Genomic DNA, 23,166 nt, shown 5'->3' with positions numbered 1-23,166 from the left:
AAACGTTCAACGATGGATGCCTTCGTCTCGTTAAATGTATTAAACAAGGTAACGTTTTCTTCTGCCAAAGTTTCTTAAAGTCTCGATTAAAAACTCCGAGCCTTGATCCGTTTGAATGTGTGTCGGTTTACGTCCTGATGACAAAATCTTTTAAAAGCTTCTACCAACGACGATCCTGTTTTCTTTTTAATGGAACAGCCCATGCATATTTGGAAAAACATCAATACAGATAAGAAGATAGCGATAACCATCATTATACTTTTGCAAAGATTGCATGTCTGCAAGATCCAATTGCCACTGGTCGTCAATACCACTCACTACGACACGATTTCTTTCAAACTTTCTTCGAATAGGTTTATGCAAAGAGTATGCGTCTTGTTGCATGAGCCATTCTTTAATTCTTTCACGACTAATGTCATATATTCCTTCTGCCTTTACATCGCGGTACAAACGTTCAACACCTCCGTAGCTTCCAGGGCGTTTTGGATTGAAGTATACACTGGCTAAGTACTGGTCAACGTTACTCATGACAATGTTCTCGTGATAATAATTTTGCAATTAGATGTCAATTTCTTTTAACTACTCATTATCGATGGGTTCAATGTTTTCAGTTACAGGCAGTGTTTCTTCTATCGCATTATCTGTTGGAAGTTTAATTGCGGCGGGTCCATAATTTTAACAGTTTTACTTGTGTATCCTGCTTGCAAATGACCCTCAAGATTGAGATCGTTGCGTCCGAAACTTATACCCAAGCGAAACATTTTCTGACGATTATGATTTTTATCCCTTTTTGCATTTCTATTTTCACGTTTGCTGCTACCGATCCCCATTTTCACAATGACATGGTCATAAAACAACTGAAGACAAAATGCAATAACGTTGAAATTTATATTTTATTTTTTTGTCAAAGCAATTACATAGTTGATCTGTATTTCAGTTTACAACTACAATCAGCATAGTCAAAGAGATGTTGATAAAAAGGAGGACGTTTTGTCTCCGTGTACATTAACATTAGTTCTACCCAAGTAACACTAAACAGTTTGTCAAAATATGTCTTGTGAGAATTCGAAGGTCCACTGTACTTTAGAAACTTAAAGGCTTCACATATTCCATTCCAGACATGTTCGCGATTGATTGTTTCGACTGCACGAGCTGCAAAATTGAACCACCGATCTTCCTCAGCCATCATTTCTAAAACGTTTTGATACTCCGTCCAAGGGTCTGCTTTACTTTCATCCTTTTCAGCTCTTCGTAGCTCTTGAATCTTTTTACTTATAAAATCGACGAAAATCAAATTGATAAGATCACTGTGACTAACTTCTTCAAACTCAACAGTGTCTGCATATATCTGATTAAACATGTGTGCCATATTTTTGTTTTTTCAAAACGTCCAAAAGCAATGCAATAATAAACAACGCAAATAACATTTTTTAAGACGATAGTTCGACTATATAGTTTGAAGAATGAATACACAATGACATAGATCCGGTTTATTAACCAATAAAACATAAGGCGGCTCTAATGTTACTTTGTCAATAGCATGCAACTTCCAGCTTTGTCGTATTTCCGATTTTCACGCCATCCAATGCCATGCCATGTTTATTAAACCCTATTTCTGGTTGACATGCGCGCGCACCGATCAACTTCAGGGGACTGGAAACTAACTGGCACGGGTAAGAGCTCTGTGACAAAAGTGTGACAAAGCTGCATCTTATCTACTCATAAGAAGGTTGTTATTTCTATACATACTGAACTAACAGGTTGCCTCTTTTGATATGTACCGACATGTTTTCTAACTTCATAAACAGCTTTTTAACGTTAAGGTATCTCCAACACATAAAAGAAGAGCAACAATGGTCAGACCACATGGGAAGCATTTCAGAGCCTATTTATGCGGATGTAAGTCGAGTAATTGTTTGATAAGCATAAACACATTGATCTATAAAGTCAATGTATGGATATGTCACAAACGTTGTTATTTAATCACCATTCAGGTTGCAAGGCAAAAAAATGGTCACGATTGCGGCGTATATTTGTTAGAGTTTGCAAGAGTAATAATAAAGGAGGTATTTTGTTATGTAGACATTTGCTGTCGCAAAATACGCAAATAATTTAAAAGCAACATATTCCAGATAATTTTATCATATTTTAGGGATGCATCAACTCATCGATAGAAAATATAAACAGTGAGGGAAGACGTACGCAGCTAAAAGAGCTTCTTCAGTCCCTGTAACAGTCGACCTGTTTACACACAATGAAAAACAGGCGTTATATAAATGGTCAATGCTCGAACACTAACTTCAACGGTTAGTGTTTTGCTAACCGTTGAAGTTTACAGAAATAGATATGTCTGAATATAAATTTACTCGTGAGCAAACAAATTCAAACATTTTCAACGCAATATTTGTGGTAGTTATATAAGGTACAAGGATCATACAGCGTTCTCTGTCTTTGTAGATAATACGTAATTTATGCAATGTTCTATGAATGTACAGAGGCACACAGCTTGTGAAAGATCCACAATTTCTCAACAGATCAACAAGGCAAACAGCAATGCATCCATCGACATTTAAAATAAGATTGGGTTTCTGAAAAAAATGCACGTCAAGAATATCTTCAGAAAAGTCCAAAACAATTCTTAAACAATGGCAAATTTTGCCGACCATCAGTAAAAATGTTTGCGTTTAGATCGGAATTGTGTTGAAAGACTGAAAAAGTGCAAATTTTAATAGAAACATCTTTAACACAATACTGTTCATTACTTAGATATATAAGTATACCTTAGACGTAGTGACTTTCTCGACGCTCAGAGCAAAATTCAAGACTTCGTTCATGGGGAAATTAGCTAATGCAAATTCCTTGATTATTACAACACGTTTGTCAGGATTATTTATCTAAAATACAACACACTTTTATAAACGGTTTGATCATTATAGCACAGTCTACTATGACTGGGATATAGAAAGAAGAATCTAGTCTAAAATTATTAAAAATGCACAAAAATGATTTCGTGCAACATTTTAGAGATTTGATACTGAAAACATCGACAAGAAAAATTTGACACAAAACACTCAGACTCATTAAAAATACCGATTTCACTCGATGACCAATTCCCATGATCAGTTTTCCAGACTCTTTGTAATTGTTTACAAATTCCATTGGCGTTATTGCACTATCAGATCCTTCAGAAAATTGTTTGGCAGCAGCGTCCAATGCACCTCCAAATCGATCACCCTAAACAAACACTTTCCTTATTAATACGAACGATGCAATGGTAGGTTTACGTCTCTTTGTGATATCAACACAATGACGTTTGTTTAGTGACTTCTTATAAAAAAATTATAAAGTCATTCAAAATATCGATAACAAACAACACCACACGCGTTAGTAATGAAAATTTTGTGCAAGAAATCAACATTTCAAGCGAGATTAAATCTTTGCCAGCTCTAGCAGTGACAATTGTGTTATGTGCTCCAGAGACAGCTTAAAACAAAACTAAAGCTTACAAAAAATCAATTCCACGTTTGATTTGATTTTCGGTCAGTAAAACATTTCATTATGATGGAATTAGCTGCAGCGAATACTCCGCTGTTTGTCGTTTTTGTTTCATACAAGAAAAGCTTACCAGGTCCATGGTCAGCGGTAATCATCAAACACATTTCTAGGAATTTACAGGCGTACGCTGGAAGCCTAATGAACGTACGTACAATAACAAAAAAACTTAATAATAATGGTTGGTAAAAAACGTGGAAAGTCTATTGTTATTTGGCGAGTCACAGCTCGTAAGTTCAGCTAACTAAGCATTACCTCCTTTGAAACCACAAAGTCCAAGAACTCCTCCGACTCCAAGGTCATCCTAGAAAAAATACAGTAATATTGACGCTAAGTAAAGACCATTTGCCATAACCAAGGACATCGCTACTCCAGATTTTTTGTTTAGAACAACATGTACCTCAAATATTTTTGTAATAGGTACGCCAGCATAGAGTAATTCAGCTCCACGTTCGTCACAAATGCTTGACATGAATGACGAGGGCTTTCGAATAAGACCGAGCTCCTAAAAAGATTTTACAAGATTGTTGAGTTAACTTCACAAATAGGCCCTTTAAGGTAAGCAGAAATTTAACGACAGTGAGCCACGATACCTGTGCCCAGCTGTAATCCATTGGGACTGTAGGTGGAGTTTTATCAGGTTTAGGAATAAGCTGTCCTTTAGCTACGAGATCATTATAAACATCTCTATGGAGAAAAAATCACATAATTCATCGTACAAAATCTTACAAACATTGCATTTGGGAAGTAGAGAAACGTGATGTTTTTTATTTACGAAATATTCGAAAAAGAAACTAATAACACAAAGATGAGATTTTAGATTTTACCGTATCACATCAAACAAACTATCAAAACTCTCTGGTACATGAGCGCAAAGATCATTTCAAATAAAACTACTAAATATTTTTTACCTTATCATCAAGACGTTTAAGCTTCTTAGACACACATTTTGCTTTCTTTTGCTTGCTCATATCTCCTTCCCATTTCAACCTAGACGATCTACATTTTCAAACATGTAAAACTGCTTTTGCTTACGACACAATCCGTCTCATTTTATCTCTACCCCGCTACAAATGGTAAATATTCATTATAGTTGCTGCTCGTGTTTCATTTTGTAATGTTTAGTCAAATTCATATCCAAATCTTTAAAATATTTTCAATATTTTATTGTAGGATGCTTTCACAGGTTGTCAAATATTACCATGTTCTCATAAAGTTCATTAAGAATGCGCCAATGAAATGATTCGAAGAGTAATGTAAGTTGAACGAAAATCCAAAAATGAATCCAACTTTATGTATTACTGACTTTATACCCAACGTCATCTATGTATTACTGACGTTAAACCAAACGTCATTTATGCGCTACTGACGTTATACCGAACGTCATCTCCTGACATTGTCCAACAGTCAATTTTATGATTATGAGAAATATTTTTTCTGTCCTTTAGAACACGCTGTCCCATTTGTCGTGAAAGTTTTGCTCATAAACTTGAAAAGAAAACTCCATCGAAGAGACGTCACGGTGGAAGACATAAATGACAAGCAGCCATTAGATAGATTTACATTTTGTCCTTCGATCTGTATTTCTATATTGGCTGCTTTTAATTTGATTATAGAAAACGATGATTTGTGTTTTTATGATTTTGTTAAATTCCTCTGGAGATGTGTACATTGAACAAATTGATATATTTTGTTCCACGTTTAAGATTGTGTGATATTTTTCTTTTAGAATCACATCAGGTACACGTGCCAAAATTTATATAAAGTTCAATTTTATCTTAATCTATTATGTAACTTGTAAAAGCTCCAGTTTTTCAAATTAGTGAAATAGTTAGTCAATGCACACCTTTTTAATTTGTGCGTAAAAGATAATTTCTGTTTCTTATTTCATTTCTTCATATTATATAATAAATGATATAGTTAAGTTAATGGTAAATTTAACATGAATAGATATAGTCATGTATGCATCTTTGGTTTATGGCTATTTATAAATAAGCACAAAAGACTGATGTTTAGGAAAGCAATGATTTAACTATAGATATCCAAAAAGAATTTTGATCCAGTAATTATTTCTTTTTTGCTCTATGTATTGTAGAAAAGTTATTTTAAATATAATAATGTTGTCATGATTTGTTATTTTGTCAATGTTTAATGTCAAAATTTTCAAATTTTGGTCAGTTTTGTCCATGGTTTTGTCATTTTTCATTGTTCCATTCATATCGCTGACGCTGCTTTTCGTAAATATTCATTTTGATTACTGATTGGTTTAAAACAGCGGCGGGAATTTCATAACTAAACGCATGCGACCTAGTTGAATTACCTCGATTCCCTTGATGTTCATATATTTATCATAAGGTTCGTGAAGATCCAAGTACTTGCCGTAACCTTCTTCATCAGAAAAGTCAACCAAAGCTGGAACGCAAAATGACAACGAATGAATATAAGAGATAGGAAAAATGACACATTAGGTGGTAAAGGACAATAGATAATCAATAGATAGATAGATCGTAGGGCTCTAGCACAGGAAACGATCCGAATTAGAGTCTTAAAAAATAAAGGAAAAGGCTTCTGCCATTGATAAGAAGACCTATGGGTATTGTCATAACGAATTAAAACTTTCATCAGAATTGCCAAACCAATGACATATACAAAATTGAATAACTTGGTATTCTACAGTAAGTCTGTATGGCACGACAATCGCTTTTCTAATGAAAAGTGTAAATTTTAAATTAGCATAAGCTAAAACGTCATCCGGGAAAGCAATTCGTCACGCTCGAAAATATCAGACTTGGGAACAACACTATTGACGGTAAATAAATGTTTCGTAAAAACAACACTACAGGAAGAGCGGTTTATTAAGGCCCATTAACAATGTTCTGTTTTCATGACCTTCCCTCGTTGTTCATGAGGATGAGCGTTTAATGTTCATCCCTTTTGACGATTGACAACAATGTGAAAAAGTCTTAAAACAATACGTGGTGAACAACGACTTAGAGAAATGCTAAGATGACGAAAGATCGTGCGCGCGCAATCACACTTGCCGCGGGATGAAGCAGTGCGCAAATTTTTGAGCTTGAACCCTTTGATTACAGAACATATAAATGATGATCAAAAGTCGTGTCTAGTTGCAGGTTGAATTGTTTCCGTTATCTGTGTGCTGACGATGCTTATATTTCCATGAATTGACGTGACCGTGATATTGTGTTCATCCTTATATCATACGTACCCTTACTAGTATTGTGTTCATCCTTATATCATGCGTACCCTTACTAGTATTGTGTTCATCCTTATATCATGCGTACCCTTACTAGTATTGTGTTCATCCTTATATCATGCGTACCCTTACTAGTATTGTGTTCATCCTTATATCATGCGTACCCTTACTAGTATTGTGTTCATCCTTATATCATGCGTACCCTTACTAGTATTGTGTTCATCCTTATATCATGCGTACCCTTACTAGTATTGTGTTCATCCTATATCATGCGTACCCTTACTAGTATTGTGTTCATCCTATATCATGCGTACCCTTACTAGTATTGTGTTCATCCTTATATCATGCGTACCCTTACTAGTATTGTGTTCATCCTTATATCATGCGTACCCTTACTAGTATTGTGTTTATCGTGTGCTTACTAGTATAGTGCTTATCCTTATATAATGCGTATCCATACTAGTACTGTTTATTGTTATATCATGCATGCGTACCCTCACATGTCTTTTGCTAGTGTCATACATTTACTAACCTCAGCAGATGAGAAACCACACAGATCAAGATGTGCCCCAGATTGCGCCAAAGCACTTCCGGTATCTTTCTATAAATAATCAAACCAAAAACAAATCATACATACACGCGCGATACAAAGCAAATCTTCGATGCACGGCCTAAATATCCCCCTTCACTCACGGGCCATCCTGGAAATCATCCTTGCGCCCAGTTTCTATCAAATTCTTCTTGGGTTTCCTCCATTTCCTAAAACGAAACGTCTGGAACTGTTGGATTTTTTGTGATATGTAAATTACGTAGCTAACTTATGGTCGTTTTCTGATTTAGGGCCTGATTATATGGAGGCGAGCTGGCTCCATTGAACTAAAATACATGAAACGCTATCTGAAGCAAATAATTGAAGCTAAATATTACACACACGCGACATTACACTCAGACATGCGTGTGTAGTGTTTCGAGATTCTGGAAATTGATTAACTACACACGCGCGTCTGGGTGTAATCTCGCGTGTCTGGGTGTAAAATTGGCTTCAAGATTTTATTAGACTTTTCTATTAAGGCAGTGTTCCATGTATTTTATTTCAATGGCTGGCCCGGATAGCGAGCTAGCCCGATGATTTCAAGCGATTGAAAGGAGCCAAAACTTCAAGGTTAAAATTACGTTTGCGAAGCCACTACACGTCACTCCAGTTGTAATTCTCAAAATTTGAAATCAGGGCAAATTGATTGTTTCAATTTTAAATGTTTTGAGAAGTCATTAATACAGAATATTGCGAAATTGCTTGAGAAGATTTATCTGATGGTAAGTATTGAATCGTGTTCATTTGCCAAAATCATTTAACGCTTGGCTGAATCCCGGCTACCGGGCTCATGCGATCAGCCCATTACAAAAGATAAAAATCACGTGTATTTTCGTTGTTACGCAACAAACTCGCCTGTGTTTTATGACAAAGTTTTGATTGCTAATGAAGTTAATCACATACATGATGTACGGCCAATTTGTTTAACATTAGCAGGAATACATTAGTTGGGAGAATACATGGACGGTGGACAACTGCTTATCTACTTTACTCATCAAAAAAAGCTTCAATCGTTTTGAAAGTAAGCATGCGAAAAAGAAATGTTGCGAAGAAAGTCCATTTCAGTTTTAGAAGATCCTTTATTAAAAACAATGAAAGTTTCTACGTCAAAGGCACGTGAAACCAATGATGTCGGCTTACCTTATCAAGATCGACCAGCGGTTGGACACGTTGACAATAGTAGTAAAGGTAATCAAGGAGAACGATGATGTATCTAAAGTTAGGAAAAGAGGATCAGCGCAATCCAGTGGGCATAATTAAATAAGTGATCGAGGACCCAATCAGACTGACGGATTTAGGAAAACCTTATTTAATACAAAGTTACTGCATCGAAGCAAAACTCGCGTAAAGGAGACCTTAAAGTGATAAAGCGAAAATTAAATATAGATAAGATATGTAGTGCTTGTTCAAGGAATGGGCATTGACAGAAAATTACGACAAAATAAACTCGGAATCTTTATATAATTTGCAACTTGACTAGAAAATCTGAGTTATATGTTGAACTCTATCAAGAAAAGTACCCGGAAGTAGTCTTTATAGCAAACGCGAACTCATAGCAACCATGTTGTGGTGAATTTAGACTATCGCCTTAGCTTCTATGGAAACAAAATTTCAGTTTCACCTTTTGTATTCGTGTGTTTTCTTCTCTTTGGAATGTCGAACAAGCGGTCGAATGTTTCCAAATACGCAAGATAGTCTATTCTCTAGACAACACAAAAGAAAATAGTGAAAGTTCTCGAACGCCAAAGTGTCCTAATTAGGTTGTTCATTTCATCAAATCAACATGTCAATTTTATTTGTGTTTGGCCAATATAGCATACGAAGATTTCCACGAGAGAACTAAAGTAAGACAGGCATGAGATGCATGGCAATGCTTTCTTCTACGAACGTCAAACGCTTAAGTCTGTAGTCTCAACTATGTGTATTGGTGACTGCTCCGAAACCAACTTTGACAAAATTCAAATGAAGTTCACCGAACATCATGAGATCTTTCGATCCCTGAAGTGATAATCGCCTTCACTCTTCAGTCTGACATTAACGTAGTTGAATTACCTCGATTCCCTTGATGTTCATATATTTATCATAAGGTTCGTGAAGATCCAAGTACTTGCCGTAACCTTCTTCATCAGAAAAGTCAACCAAAGCTGGAACGCAAAATGACAACGAATGAATATAAGAGATAGGAAAAATGACACATTAGGTGGTAAAGGACAATAGATAATCAATAGATAGATAGATCGTAGGGCTCTAGCACAGGAAACGATCCGAATTAGAGTCTTAAAAAATCAAAGAAAAAGGCTTCTGCCATTGATAAGAAGACCTATGGGTATTGTCATAACGAATTAAAACTTTCATCAGAATTGCCAAACCAATGACATATACAAAATTGATTAAATTGGTATTCTACAGTAAGTCTGTATGGCACCACAATCGCTTTTTCTAATGAAAAGTGTAAATTTTAAATTAGCATAAGCTAAAACGTCATCCGGGAAAGCAATTCGTCACGCTCGAAAATATCAGACTTGGGAACAACACTATTGACGGTAAATAAATGTTTCGTAAAAAAAAAACACTACAGGAAGAGCGGTTATTAAGGCCCATTAACAATGTTCTGTTTTCATGACCTTCCCTCGTTGTTCATGAGGATGAGCGTTTAATGTTCATCCCTTTTGACGATTGACAACAATGTGAAAAAGTCTCAAAAACAATACGTGGTGAACAACGACTTAGAGAAATGCAAGGATGACGCAAGATCGTGCGCGCGCAATCACACTTGCCGCGCGATGAAGCAGTGCACGATTGACAACAATGTGAAAAAGTCTTAAAAACAATACGTGGTGAACAACGAAATGCAAAGATGACGCAAGATCGTGCGCACGCAATCACACTTGCCGCGCGATGAAGCAGTGCGCAAATTTTTGAGCTTGAACCCTTTGATTACAGAACATATAAATGATGATCAAATTTGAAAGTTCTAACTTCAGTAGCTGACCAAGAAATCGCGAACAACCTCTTTACGGTTCTACGTGATCACTTCATACATGAAAAGTGCAGTGAGAGGGTTTAAAACAGTTCATTTCATAATTCAACGACCGCAAATGATCGATAATTGGGCGAAGGGGAGGGGGGGCTGATATTCATATGTGCATGATGTGCCGTATCAAGTTCCTTTGAAATCCATTGATTTCTATGGATTATAGCATACATATATGAGTATGAGCCCACCAATTATCGATCCTCTGCGGTCCCAGTCATTTAGATATATTACTTGTGAGATTTATCAATTATCACGTTTAAATGGGAAATGTGATCGATTTTACTGGAAAATCGCATCTTCAGCTAAGGATGTGTTGGGTGTTTATGTTTATGTTCTTGGAATTTAGGTGAAACAAAGCAAAGAAAATAAGATTTCACCTTCACAAACATTCTTTTGGTTCACTGAAAGTCATGTGTCAATTCAATAGAGCTCAACCTCAATACTGAGTTTGTGTCAATACAATACAGAGTTTGCTTTTATTTTGGCTGAAACTGGACATAGCTAATTTGGTCAGAATTCCAGAGGGCCAAATTTCTAGTTCAATAATTAAATATGTCAAATAAAGCAAACCAAATCAATTTCATGCAATTTCTTTCAAGAAAATTTCATATTCCATGGTGTTTCAATGGTATCCAAAAAAACAATGAACAAAATATTTTCCCGAAATGAAATACATTACCCAATGGCTGTATATGCATTCATTCTAAATCATATCACCTCATTTGGATACTTTCTGTGATAGTCTTTGATAACACGTAATCTACTGTAGAATTCAGCAAACTCATTGGGCCCAGATAAAGCAGATATTTCTTCTTTCCTCATCCTAGAACAGGAAAGACATTTCAAAAGTATAAGAAATGAACCAACACAAATGAAATAAATATATTTGCAGTAACTGAATGTTTAAGGCAGCATAGCAATGGCAAATATGTAGTTCGACTCACATCATGCAACGCTAGTCGGCTAATTCTTACCTTAAATTAACTAAACTCATAAAAAACTATCAAAATGTCTATTCTTACCCATCATTATCATTATACAATGTCAGCAACGAGCTAGTAGAAGAGAGATATCTCTACAAAAAGACAGATGCACATTTCAATTAAATAGACAATGTGACTGGTGAGTTGATATACAAAATCAAATTCAATGTCTGGTGGTGTTGTGCAAACAAAAAGGCTAAATTATTTAAGCACAGGATTGTAGTTTTAAAGTTAACCTTATTTTTGTAAATGGATAAGCACTATAAGTCATTCAAGAGGTACAAAGAAATTGAATTATCTGGCAAACCTCTAATAGATCCCTGGCTCTGTGATCTGAATTGATTTGGTCTTTTGGCTGCGGAAAGAGATGTCATTTCGATGCAGTAAAAGTAAAGAGTAAATTTATGTTGAAAATATCGTACTGATAACTAAAGCTGATGAATACAGTCTGAATCAGTAGGTAAATTGTGATTGAATGATTTGGAAGACTAAAAATGCTTTACCGTCTGTTTCTTCAGTAAAAATTCTTCGGTTATCGCATCTTCGAGCCTCTCGAATTCTTCGTGCTGCCTTCGAAGCATTCTTGCAAAGGCTGCTGGGATGAAAGTGGGATCAAAATGTAAAGCCAAAACCAAAAGCCGGCATCCGATACAGTGATCCAATCTTGTAGTCCACCTGATCATACGCTTGAAAATTCAAGTCCGTAAATAAATCGCTACTCGATAATCCGCCAACTTTTAAGTGCGGCACGCCATTATTTGAATGAGCAGAAACGGTTGCATTAATAAAAAAGTACAAAATACGAGCTCATTATTAAACTGCTCAATTAGCAGAGCATGACAGCCCTCTACAGTCTCTACTATGCCAAGGATAATTCAACATAGTTTTCCATTTTGTATGCTTATACGCGCATGCGTACAGTTAAAAGCAGAACAGAAGGAAGACGGCAAGGCAGTTATATCTTCATTAGATCGATTTAAGGTGTTTACATGAGTCCGGAATGAGTTTCGATCCAAGGATAGCTAATCCACTTTAAAAGAAATACTATGTATGTTTACATGAATCCAAATGAGTCACAACTCGATCCGATCGAGTTCATTCTAGTTTCATTCCGGATCGAAATTTCATTCCGGATCGAAATTTACTTTTTATCATGTAAACGCATTGAGTTCATTCTGGAATGATATTGTGATTAATGACGAAGCACGCATGCCATGGGTATTGCCTTCGGCAAATTGAAGCTCATAAGTAAATAAAGAGGCTAAATGGGTTAAAATGAGTGCGAAGAAAAACAACAATTAGTTTCATGTAAACACAGATTGACATTACGTTTCGATCGGGATTGAAAGTCATTCCGGATTCATGTAAACACCCCCTAACAGACCATCAGTAACGTCCGAGGAAACTTGCTCAGAGGGATTCTCCCACACTAAATTCTGAAATGATACTGGATAGCTGAGGAAAAAAAGCAACTTTAAGGAATTCTTGACTTGCTATCAATCTCTCTTGGGATATACCTAATCTCAGGCAGTCACACACCAAAAGGAGATGATCGTGTATTGAAGGAATGAAGAGTATTGGGGAGACAAAATAGTTTGAGAAAGTTGAGCAATACTGTGAAAAAGTTGAACAGAAAAATAATGTAAAGATATTCCATTTTGACTTTTCTGAAGATGAGCTGAATGTCAAAATAGAAAAAACATTAGAAATAGGAAAATTGAAAACTCCTTTCCTATATTTTCGACTTTTTTTGAAAAACACAACTATGTAACAAAACTTTCATGATATTTCTACTTTTTTATAAAAAAATAAACTGGTTTGTAAAGTAAACATGCGAACAACGAAATTAAATTTTGCGTATGTCTACAGTCTTGCTATCTACAGTCTTGCTAAACACAAAAATAGATTAAATACTCCATCTCCATGGGCGAGTTCATCAACGCTGTATAAATATAAAATGCATTACTTTTTAAGCAACATGACTAAGCTATTAACACAAAAAACGAGTAAAGACTTTGCGGCAATTTAAAAAACGATCTTGGCTTTATCTCATCATAGTAACTCAAATGATAAGTTTGATACATTAAGGCCATTTTTGACTTCAGACATCTGGAATGCTGTCAATATGTATGGACAACAGTTGTATGACGCATGGCTAGTGGGGCAATGGCCCGCACATCAGTTAAGCTATAAATCATCGCTCAATAGTCCACTGAAACTGATAATACTCAATGGCCTTAAAAATCGATTGACTAAACTCGCTTTATCCAATTTACTTTCTATAAAGACATACCAGCGTACTGTGATTTGAAACTGTAACACTTAGAATAACAACAGCGCTGTAAAACCATTTAGAAAACCTATACGGAGACGGGAGTTGCTTTATCATGGAATGTGTAATGATGATAAATTTTGCATCAAAACGTACAGTGAGTGGTAACTACTGTTTCTCATTTTTATCGAAGAGCTTCCAAAAAGCTGCCTTCATTCTCGGTTTCAATGACAACAGCGCTATTATCATTTTCTCTAAAATTAGAGGTCAATTACAGCTTCAAAAACTTGTCAAGGAGGAAAGCGAGCAGAATAGGTCATTTCAAACTTCGCATAGGAACTGTTTTAAAAACAGCTGTACAACATGCGATTGCTTGACGATAAGTATTGCCGAGACAGATACATAAAGATGAAGACAACGGTTTCAATACCTCAGCAGTACGATATAGATTGTAGACTCTCGCCTCTGTCAATACTACAATCGTTGACGCTGCTAACGCTTTCGTCACTACCTTGATGACTCATCAGACTATCAAGATCACATAGCGGATTAATGTATCTTCTTCAACGTCCTCCTCCAAAGCCATGGCAGCTAGGACGTCATAGTAAGGATTATCGAAAGCCAATCTGTAACCGTTATGGCGGATGCCCCGCGTTCGCAACTCTATCTCCATCTCCGCTTGTTTTGCCGTTTTTCTCCGATTTTATTTTCTTCAAACGCCGCTGACGTTTACGGCACAACCACAATGTTATCATCAAAACCACCAGGCCAAGAGAACCTGAATGAGACACGCATTGAACATGAAATAATATCCACGCAAGGCCATCTTTTTAGCTATTTATATGCGAAATTGCCTGTCATAAAGAAGGTAGGAAAAAACAACAAGTCTTACCTCCACTCGCGCCAATTACCAGGGGAGAGTACACAGAACCATTACCAGGGGAGACAGACACATTACCAGGGGAGAGTACACAGAACATTCTCTGAATACAACACCCCGGAATAATAAGTACATCCAAGGATATTGCTTACAGCTTCTTCATCCAAACATGAATGCATCCTTCCACGAATGCAACCCGTTAGAGTAGGATCTCGCCATCCCGAGCATAACCACCAATAATACATTCTTCAGATCAGACATCGATTCTGACATCACTTCAATCACGAATTCTCAACAATAACTTGCAATTGCAATTTGCAAAGTGGGACAATGCGTTCCATCGCGAGCAACTAAAGTTATGTAATACATTACTATCGTTTACAGCACTTTTCTATAGCAATGAACTTACTTTTAGCGTGCGTGAAAAGATTGGTATATACGAAGGAATTTGACAGTGAGAAGTATTCAAATTATATCTACTTATCGATAACAAAAAATACCATATCGATTTATTAAAGTTGACGGAGCCTCCAAAGATGAAAATTTAAGATCAAATTGAGCACCTTATAAACGAAAGACAGATGTTGCCGATAGCTGTGAAGGTAAGCGCTTCTTACCTAAAATACGTGCAACAAAGTCGTGCCTAGTTGCAGGTTGAATTGTTTCCGTTATCTGCGTGCTGACGATGCTTATATTTCCATGAATTGACGTGACCGGAATCCTTCGTCTCGAGAGATGACGTAGTTCCTCATACATGTTATTGTATTTGGCTATCAAAACGGCAACATTGAGTTTCAACTGTTTTCGCCGTACCATCTCATCGAAATTTGTGAAGTTTTCCTTGATGACGATTTGAAACCTTCCCACACGCGTTAGATAACAAGTACCAGTCACGTGATGGCACACGTGATCAACATCACAATCGCAGCGCTTTCCGCAATTCTTTCCATAATTCTTCAGCATGCAATCACTGTTACACAAATGTCCTCGGTAACCTGGGGAGCAGGGGCAACGGCTGTCAATTTTATAACACGTGCCGATCACGTGTCAGAAACAAACCGGGCAAGGATGTTTGCAATCTTCACCATAAGTCCCATCTTCGCAGAACTAATAAATTGAAAGGAAGATGTGTTAAATATTGAAGTAAGATGGAGACACGTGAATAGCAAGAGGTACCTGTTGACAAGTGGCACCTCTGTAGCCATCGTGGCAAAGACATTGCCCGTTATCACCTCGACATTTCCTTGTCTGATTCCACTCACACGAGCACTTGTTTTGACATTCAATGCCCCATGAACGGTCGGGACACTTGTCCATACAACGACTCCCTGTGAATCCCGAAAGACACAGACATTTCCCATTTTATTTTATCACATGACGCACCGTTTTCACATAGACAGAAAATCCATATCTAATCACGTGACTGTAGTCCTAGAGTGATCTCATAAATCACCATCTGCACAGACATAGGTTATTTGACTTCATCTCATGTAATTGAAAAATGCATCGCAAAAATACAAACATACCTAAACAGTTCGCACCAAACTTTCCTTGAGGACAGGGCTTTTCACATTTTCTTCCAATAAAACCTTCCGTGCAATCACATGTTCCGTTCACTTGATGACAAGAAGCCTCGTTTGCGCACTCGCAGTCCAATGCACAATCCTGACCGTATTTACCTTCCGGACATTCATTCTCGCAATGGTAGCCATAGTAACCAGGTAAGCAGATGCATTTTCCTGTCACGTGATCACAGGAAGACGACTGACTCTGGGCACACATCCGCAAGTGTCAGTACAGTTCACCCCAAACGTCATTGGAGGGCACTTGTGTTCGCATTTATCCCCTATAAACCCCGCCAAGCAGATGCACCGACCATCATTCGGACGGCATTCGCCATCGTTTTAACATTCGCATGTCTTGAGGCATCGTAGTCCATATCGTCCAGGATCGCACGATCGACTACATCTAAAATGAGATCTTAGTTTTTGAAAAACAATCTAATTGCTATTATTTTCAGTCGATGTACATTGATGTCAAAGAAAAAATGTAATGAACGAACAAAGAAGTCAAAGCTCGAGAAAGGGAAAGAAACAAGTTGGGAAAATCTCATTGATCGAGTTCAAAGAAGTTGAGTCAAGAAGAAATCTGACATTGAACATAGAACATCGGGTTAAGAAGTCAGAATTCTGCCCAGTGGCTCTGCCCATAGAAGTCGAGTTAATAGGACGTCTGACATCAATATGAATATGTGATGAACCAAAAACGACAAGCAAAATCAGAGATAGATTTGTAGATCAAGATAATTTTGTGTCAGTCTTTAGAAAGCAATAAAGATGAAAAGTTTTACTCAACGCAAACAAAGAGAACACTATTACTGTACTGAATTTTAGCACAAAAACTCTCTAGTCACTTGGTTACATAAAACACTTACTAACCTAGGACCAGTGTAGCCCGCAGCACAAAAGCATTCTCCAGTCACGTGGTTACACGATACGTCCACGTGATGACCACAGCGACAATAATGAGCACATTCGGTGCCAAATAAGCCAGATGAACAGGTGTGAGAGCAGTTTCTACCTCTCCAACCAGCAGTACACGAACACGTGCCGTGCACTGGATCACACGACGCTCCATTAGCACATTCGCACTTCTTGTTACATCCATTGCCAAAATAACCGTAGGGACAGGCCTGCGCACAGGTGTGACCATACCAACCTGGTGAACATGTGCACGTGCCATTAAAGGGATCAGGTAGTCTCAAAAAGTACCTTCATGAAAACAGAAAACACTTCGTACCTGGAAGTCATATGATTCATCTGATCGAAATCTACTTCTAGAAAACTTTCGAAAAAATCCTTGCGGCTTGATGACATACGCATTTTTAATGACAAATGAGGCAGGGAAAAACCGCTAAATCAAGAGAAAAATCAAAGTATAATGTTTAGTTGAGAAGTATCATGTGACTCAAGCAGGATACGCAAGGCTGTTTTGGCGGTGGTTAATAGCTAGCAAGTTCAAGTAATGTACTTAACACTCTAATAACCGCCATGATAAATAGGGAACAATCAGAAGCCAAATGAATCTAAAAACAATCCCTATCGAGTTTCTGGTATTATTCACCGAAGTGAAATATAATTTAGGTTTTTGATTAGCCTGCGAAGGTTGTTCCGGACTAAAATCTTCAGCTTTAGGCATTGTCAGTAAAACAAATGTACAGGATCCGAATGTGGGCACAAAGGAAACAATTTTGTGTTTATTGAAATTTATATTGTTTATGCTATAAATCCAGTTCATACATAGAGATCAATGATAAAGATGGAAATGAAATGTGGTTAGAAAAAAGCTTTTAAAATAAAGTTTCCGTGCGTTGTCCGAAACAAGTTTTGCGATATGTTCTGATACAAGCAACGATTGCTTTACATGCAATGCTATTTTAAAAGATGTTTTCTTGTTTTGCTCGATTTATTTAAGAATAAATCTTTATTTTACATTGAATGTCAACTTGATTAAGAGAACTTTATGCGGAACATATTTTTTAAACATGGATTATGCAATTTCTAATACAATGCGGCTTCAAAATAGGCCACAAGCTCGTTTCTCAGTCAAATTGGCCAACAGTAACAGGAAAATTTCTCTGTTGATGACTTATTCACTCAGTTGCTTTATTTACAAAATTTAAGGTATAGTTAAATTTCTCTTGCTGTGCAGTCACTTTTTTACAAAAGTGTCTCCAAAGAAAACAACTTTAAATTGTTGCCACTAGAAGGCACTTAAACAGCAAGATGCCAAGAGCATGCAAAAATGAAGAAAAGAGATTGTGGCCACCAAACCTTCCAACAACTATCATTAAGATGTATGTACTAACAAGAACTTATTCAAAAGATCATCTCCATAATTGGCAAAATAATCTTTTGTTAGACAATGTAAACCAGAGCATGCACACAGTATTCGATCTCTGGTACAGCAGGAATGAAAATTTTTGAAAATGAAAGATTTCATGCCAGTGACAATGGTCTTTAAAACCAAGAAAAAACAGTTGGTTTTTGTAAAAATCTTAAAATACGGCAAAATATTGTCGTGTTTGCAAATGCTGATAAACCGAAAAGAAAGTTCAAGAAAACATTTACGGTGACACTGTAATGACTAAATTGTAGCATAAATTCTCTCAAGAAAATAACAACCAGCCACAGGAGGGCAATATTTTGATCATTCGCTCAAAGATTACTATATGCACTTGATTTTGTTGAGCGTTGTTTCCGTCCTTAAAAGTTGTTTAGCGTTTAAGGAGCGCTACAGAAAACCATAAGAAGTCATTTACCAATGTGAAAAGCAAGAACAACACAGAATAATTGTACAGCGAAAAGTTTTAAATTAAATGATCATTCTACCCCTGACTCATTCCATCAAGGCTTTAGGAAAATATTGCAGCATATGTACAAACAAGAAACTTGAAATTATTCATCGTGATAAAAGCAATCTTTGGAATAAACGCAGTAAACTGTACATGAAGTATATCCACTCGCGCAACGTTTTAAATTACCGCACGCGTCAGCAATCAAATAGCAAAGCAAGAGACAACCGTTTTTGTATCATTAGATGCCTGGAGATTGCTTTGGCAAAATTTTGAGAATTTTAATTTCTTTTATTATATATATACCACAGAATAGATATATATCTATTCTGTGTATATACGCTCTATGGTATTGAGCACTTTTATTCACTTCAAAAAATTTTATATGTATTGCACGCCATATTAAGTGCCATCAAAATCTATTGTCTTAAACGGATTTATGTTATATATTTATGAGCGTTTGCCCCCCTATCCCCATTCCTACTCCCATTTAACGTTTTGCGGCGCTGTACTGGTAATATATGGTATAATTAAAAACATAAAACTGCATGTTATTTTGTACATTTTTATCTGAAAGCGACGATTTCAAGCACACTGTTTCATTCAAAGGATATAACGTCATAATCATACTCTGAATGATTTTAAACTAATGTTCTCACAAATATGGAAATATACTCTGTAGCGTGTAGGGCTGGAGAGAGAAGCTATGCCTTGGAACGTAAAGCACTCGTAGTTTATGTGAAAATAGTCCCAGAGAACGCACAGAAATCTTATTTTCGAGTATACTATCTAGCGATTATCGAAAGAAAGTTGAAATTATGCACTCGTAAGATGAAATTATGCACTCTGAAGGGTGAAGAACAACACAATAAAGACTGATTTAAGTGATTTTGAACTTAATCATACACAATTGCGCATAAACAACTTAATTAAATGATAAGGGAATCAACATACTATATCTGAAAATTTGTTACCATAAGTTTATCAAGGGCAAGTTGCACAGACATCCACTTCTCTGAGCGGCGATCAATTAAAGCAGCGAAACCCTTTTCTCTCTCATCAGGACTGCAAACAAAGAGTGAAACGATTAACTTAAGAAAGAGTGAAACCATTTGTATATGAAATAAAGAGGACATGCATGTTTGTAATGAAAATTTGCATAGCAATGAGGTGGTATAAGCGTTTCTTAATTCTTTAATTTATCTTAAGAAATTTCAGTAAAACTTAGGTAAATATTCGTTTTCTTTTTGAATAAAAAGCTAGCAAAACTACGTTTATCAAGCCGTGAATAAAATTTCACAAGAACAATAAAATTCTTAAATGTCCCTCTCCCAAAAATTATTTCACTTAAAGAATACAGCCTTCATGTATATTGCTCCTATTTGTTTGAAAATGAGCATTTATTGGGGAAAAGAATCGAAGACAACTTGAGTCACAGAGTCATTTAGTAGGAACATAATTTTTTTGTTAGAGGGGAAGTTTTATAATTATCTAGAATGTTTTGGTGAAAAACAGTTTTATGAGTGCCAAGACTTTGTGAACACGTGACTTACAAAGCAAATGAAGACATCGAATTAGTTCTTTTTCGCTTTACCATCCCAAACACAGCAATTTATGACGCTTGAAGACGTTACAGAGGCATTAATTAGCTAAAATCAACACTAATTTTCAAATTTCAAAATTTCGCTGTTATAGTTGATAGCAAATTATATGTCAGAGTTAAGCCCAAATTTGGTCAGTTGTTGCTAAATGTGTTGCTTTGCATCATTTCATAGTATTGAATACGACAATAATTTCTTTTCAGAGTATGTGGATGAATTATTTGAGAGTGTAATGCTGTCAATGAAAGACAAAGACGCATTATCAAATTCACAAAATCTTTTGAAAGAAATGTCCCCACCACCAATGAATGTCATGCTGCAAAAGCAACCCAGATCTGAGGTGCTACTAAAACAGATCCGTCGAAAATGCATTGTGGTCAATGATGTCCCCCGCTCAATTCCAGGTAATTAATAATGATTATATAACATGTTGTAGCTAAACATGGTTTGAAAATCATTTTAAATAATAAAAATGTTTTTGTTTCATGCCAGCAGCTACCAGTGTGCCATTCTGCGACTCTTTTTGGAATAATCCACAGTCTATTAGTGTAATATTTGTCAAATTGCGTCGTTATTAGCAAAATTATCATATTTTTAAACGTTACTTAGCAACAATGACAAGTGCATTTCTAGTGCCAGGCATTACGCAGTTTAGTCGGGCTCTGAAAATTCAGCCCGACCAAGAAGTAAAATCTATAGTGGAATTATCTGCAATCTGATTGGTTGACAACAACCGAGCAAACTCAAATGCGCTGTTTCGCAACATCTAGTCGGGCTCTGAAAATTCAGCCCGACCAAGTAGTAAAATCCATAGTGGGAATATCTGTAATCTGATTGGTTGAGAGTAGCTGTGAACACACTCAAACATTTAACAACATCTAGTCGGGCTCATTTTCAAAAGCGTGACTTGAATTTTGAGCTTTCGAAATATACTTTCGGAAATCGTGATAACTTACATTACAATGGCTTCGGCTAACGAAATCGATATAATAAGTGAACTGCAAAAGAAACCATTTTCTGTTCGACAATCAGGCGAGCAAAATATACTCGTAAAGCAGCGGCCAATTCCAAATTTACAAGCGACTACAGGCAATAGAAGCTTTCAGGAAAGTTGGTACTCGAAGAAAGATTGGCTTTGTTGTAGCTCAGAAAAGAATGCATTGCTCTGTTGGCCTTATCTTTTATTTTGCCCTGGATCGTCATCTTCATGGACGCAGACGGGATTCAAAAACATGAAGAATTTCCTATCCAATTGTTAGACCTACGGTTTTCATCCTTGTGTTGACTGTCTCATGTCACAAGCTAGACGTGAAGAGTTCAACGTCATACATTCGGTGAATAATTTATTTGTTTCTTCAACCACTCAAATTTAGTGTCACAAGTTCTAATTGAACAAGCAGAATCTATAAAAAAGGTTGACGTGCGGACAAAGTTATCTAAAATGAGATGCACGAGGAATGAAGCCGAATCTAATGATTCTAAATACTTTAAAGTTCTCTGGAATACATGGCACTGAATTTCTGAAAACGGGAGTTTTTTCCAGTGAAAGAACCGTTGTTAAAAGTTCTTAAAAACAGGCCTGCGAACAAAAAATAATAATCGGAAAAATTTAATCACTGTGAGTGAAAATATGGACTTTATTGTAGAAGCTACCAAAATTTCAAAGAATTCGGGGTAAACGCTGGCCAAAGTTTGTAATATGTGCATTATCACAAGAATCGTCAACTGAATAATCGCCTAATTTATGCTGCCTTGCAACTCCTTCAATTCTCAAATTATCTATATTACTATACCAGTTTCATGTATGGCCGTCTTTGAACTAATCAAACTAGAAACCGACTGTTCGTTCGTATTGTATGCCATTTGGGTATAGTCACATTCAAAAATGTAATAAAGACGTTAAAGTCCCGCATGATATATGATTAGTCGGGAAATCAAGAAATTAACGCCGTCTAGCTGTAATGCAATTATACAACGATAAAGTTTGTCAGTCAACGACTCATCGCATAGGACTTCTTCGCTCAGATACTGACCGTAGAGCATTTTTATTAATTCCAGCAAATTGCAACAAATGTAAAAAATAAGCGACATTCATGCTATGTTTACTCGAATCACTGCACTTAATGCTTAATATTAACGAGATAGTGCTTCTCAACACCTCACTTTTAATATATTTCAAAACTAATAAAGCAGTCAAAATCTACGTAAAAGCTATAGCAGGAATTCAGAACTACCTTCATTTAGGAATCCGTACCATATCCAACTGTTATCATCACCTTTATCTTCCAAGCTTGCTAAATTCTCTCTTTCATCCATAACCAAAATCTACGTATCTCTGATGAAGCATTTATTTTCAAGCGTTTCTTACAGCAAAGAAATTTATTGTAGAACTCATCATATTGCATTTATTGAGCACCCTAAACTCTGAATAAGGTATTAAAGACCAATGATATGCGATAAGAGTCAATAATCTTTCAGCTAAATCATATGGCGTTCAAAAGCAATGTCAGGCAATTGAAATTTACTTTACTTTGACTTGTTATGAAAATTTTATATTAACTTTTAACACAAATTTGCATATTCAATTGATATCGTTGCCCAGTCAACCACAGTGAAACGATATCAATAGAAAGCCCTAGTAGTAACCTAAAAGACATTTTGCTATGCAGTTGCTAAAGATT

The 23,166-nt window shown here is 36.3% G+C and overlaps 3 protein-coding genes and 1 long non-coding RNA gene across 4 annotated transcripts; 1 reads left to right on the top strand and 3 right to left on the bottom strand.

The window, feature by feature from the left end:
• Positions 1-2,014: 2,014 nt before the first annotated feature.
• LOC124453924 (ATP-citrate synthase-like) lies at positions 2,015-4,435 on the bottom strand (the record flags this gene model as incomplete). The annotated part of the gene is given in 10 exon segments (XM_047004751.1): positions 2,015-2,588; positions 2,781-2,894; positions 3,091-3,234; positions 3,380-3,483; positions 3,626-3,690; positions 3,808-3,826; positions 3,829-3,856; positions 3,953-4,057; positions 4,146-4,239; positions 4,380-4,435. Coding segments are annotated over 10 exon segments (999 nt in total), but the record flags the coding sequence as incomplete, so codon positions are not given.
• A 94-nt stretch (positions 4,436-4,529) lies between these two features.
• LOC124453804 lies at positions 4,530-5,424 on the top strand. Its single transcript, XR_006951196.1, has 3 exons — positions 4,530-4,628; positions 4,726-4,808; positions 5,001-5,424. It is a non-coding gene; the product is annotated as an uncharacterized LOC124453804 (long non-coding RNA).
• Positions 5,425-5,784: 360 nt separating this feature from the next.
• Positions 5,785-11,959, bottom strand: LOC124453923 (splicing factor 3A subunit 3-like). Its single transcript, XM_047004750.1, is given in 10 exon segments — positions 5,785-5,964; positions 7,299-7,367; positions 7,460-7,525; positions 8,499-8,571; positions 8,980-8,992; positions 8,995-9,061; positions 9,411-9,502; positions 11,160-11,218; positions 11,418-11,470; positions 11,882-11,959. Coding segments are annotated over 8 exon segments (486 nt in total). The 3' UTR covers positions 5,785-5,964; positions 7,299-7,367; positions 7,460-7,474.
• Positions 11,960-15,557: 3,598 nt separating this feature from the next.
• Positions 15,558-18,380, bottom strand: LOC124453922 (multiple epidermal growth factor-like domains protein 10). Its single transcript, XM_047004749.1, has 5 exons — positions 18,364-18,380; positions 16,965-17,301; positions 16,057-16,300; positions 15,707-15,885; positions 15,558-15,637 (listed from the first exon to the last, which is right to left on the bottom strand). The coding sequence occupies exons 1-5, from the start codon at positions 18,378-18,380 to the stop codon at positions 15,578-15,580; spliced, it is 837 nt and encodes a 278-aa protein (XP_046860705.1). The 3' UTR covers positions 15,558-15,577.
• Between the last annotated feature and the right edge of the window lie 4,786 nt (positions 18,381-23,166).

Source organism: Xenia sp. Carnegie-2017, unplaced genomic scaffold (genome assembly GCF_021976095.1).
Source record: "Xenia sp. Carnegie-2017 unplaced genomic scaffold, XeniaSp_v1 HiC_scaffold_26, whole genome shotgun sequence".
Taxonomy (NCBI): Eukaryota; Metazoa; Cnidaria; class Anthozoa; order Malacalcyonacea; family Xeniidae; genus Xenia; species Xenia sp. Carnegie-2017.
The sequence above is the reverse complement of the archived record's forward strand: the minus strand, read 5'-3'. Positions and strand labels throughout refer to the sequence as shown.

What these genes read in the sequence shown, in the direction of transcription:
- LOC124453922 (XM_047004749.1), bottom strand. An exon ending in GCTACACTGGTCCTAGGTTA is followed by an intron (nt 16,301 to 16,964) that starts GTAAGTGTTTTA and finishes ATGTGTGCCCAG; the next exon opens with AGTCAGTCGTCTTCCTGTGA. An exon ending in GAGGTGCCACTTGTCAACAG is followed by an intron (nt 15,638 to 15,706) that starts GTACCTCTTGCT and finishes TCAATTTATTAG; the next exon opens with TTCTGCGAAGATGGGACTTA.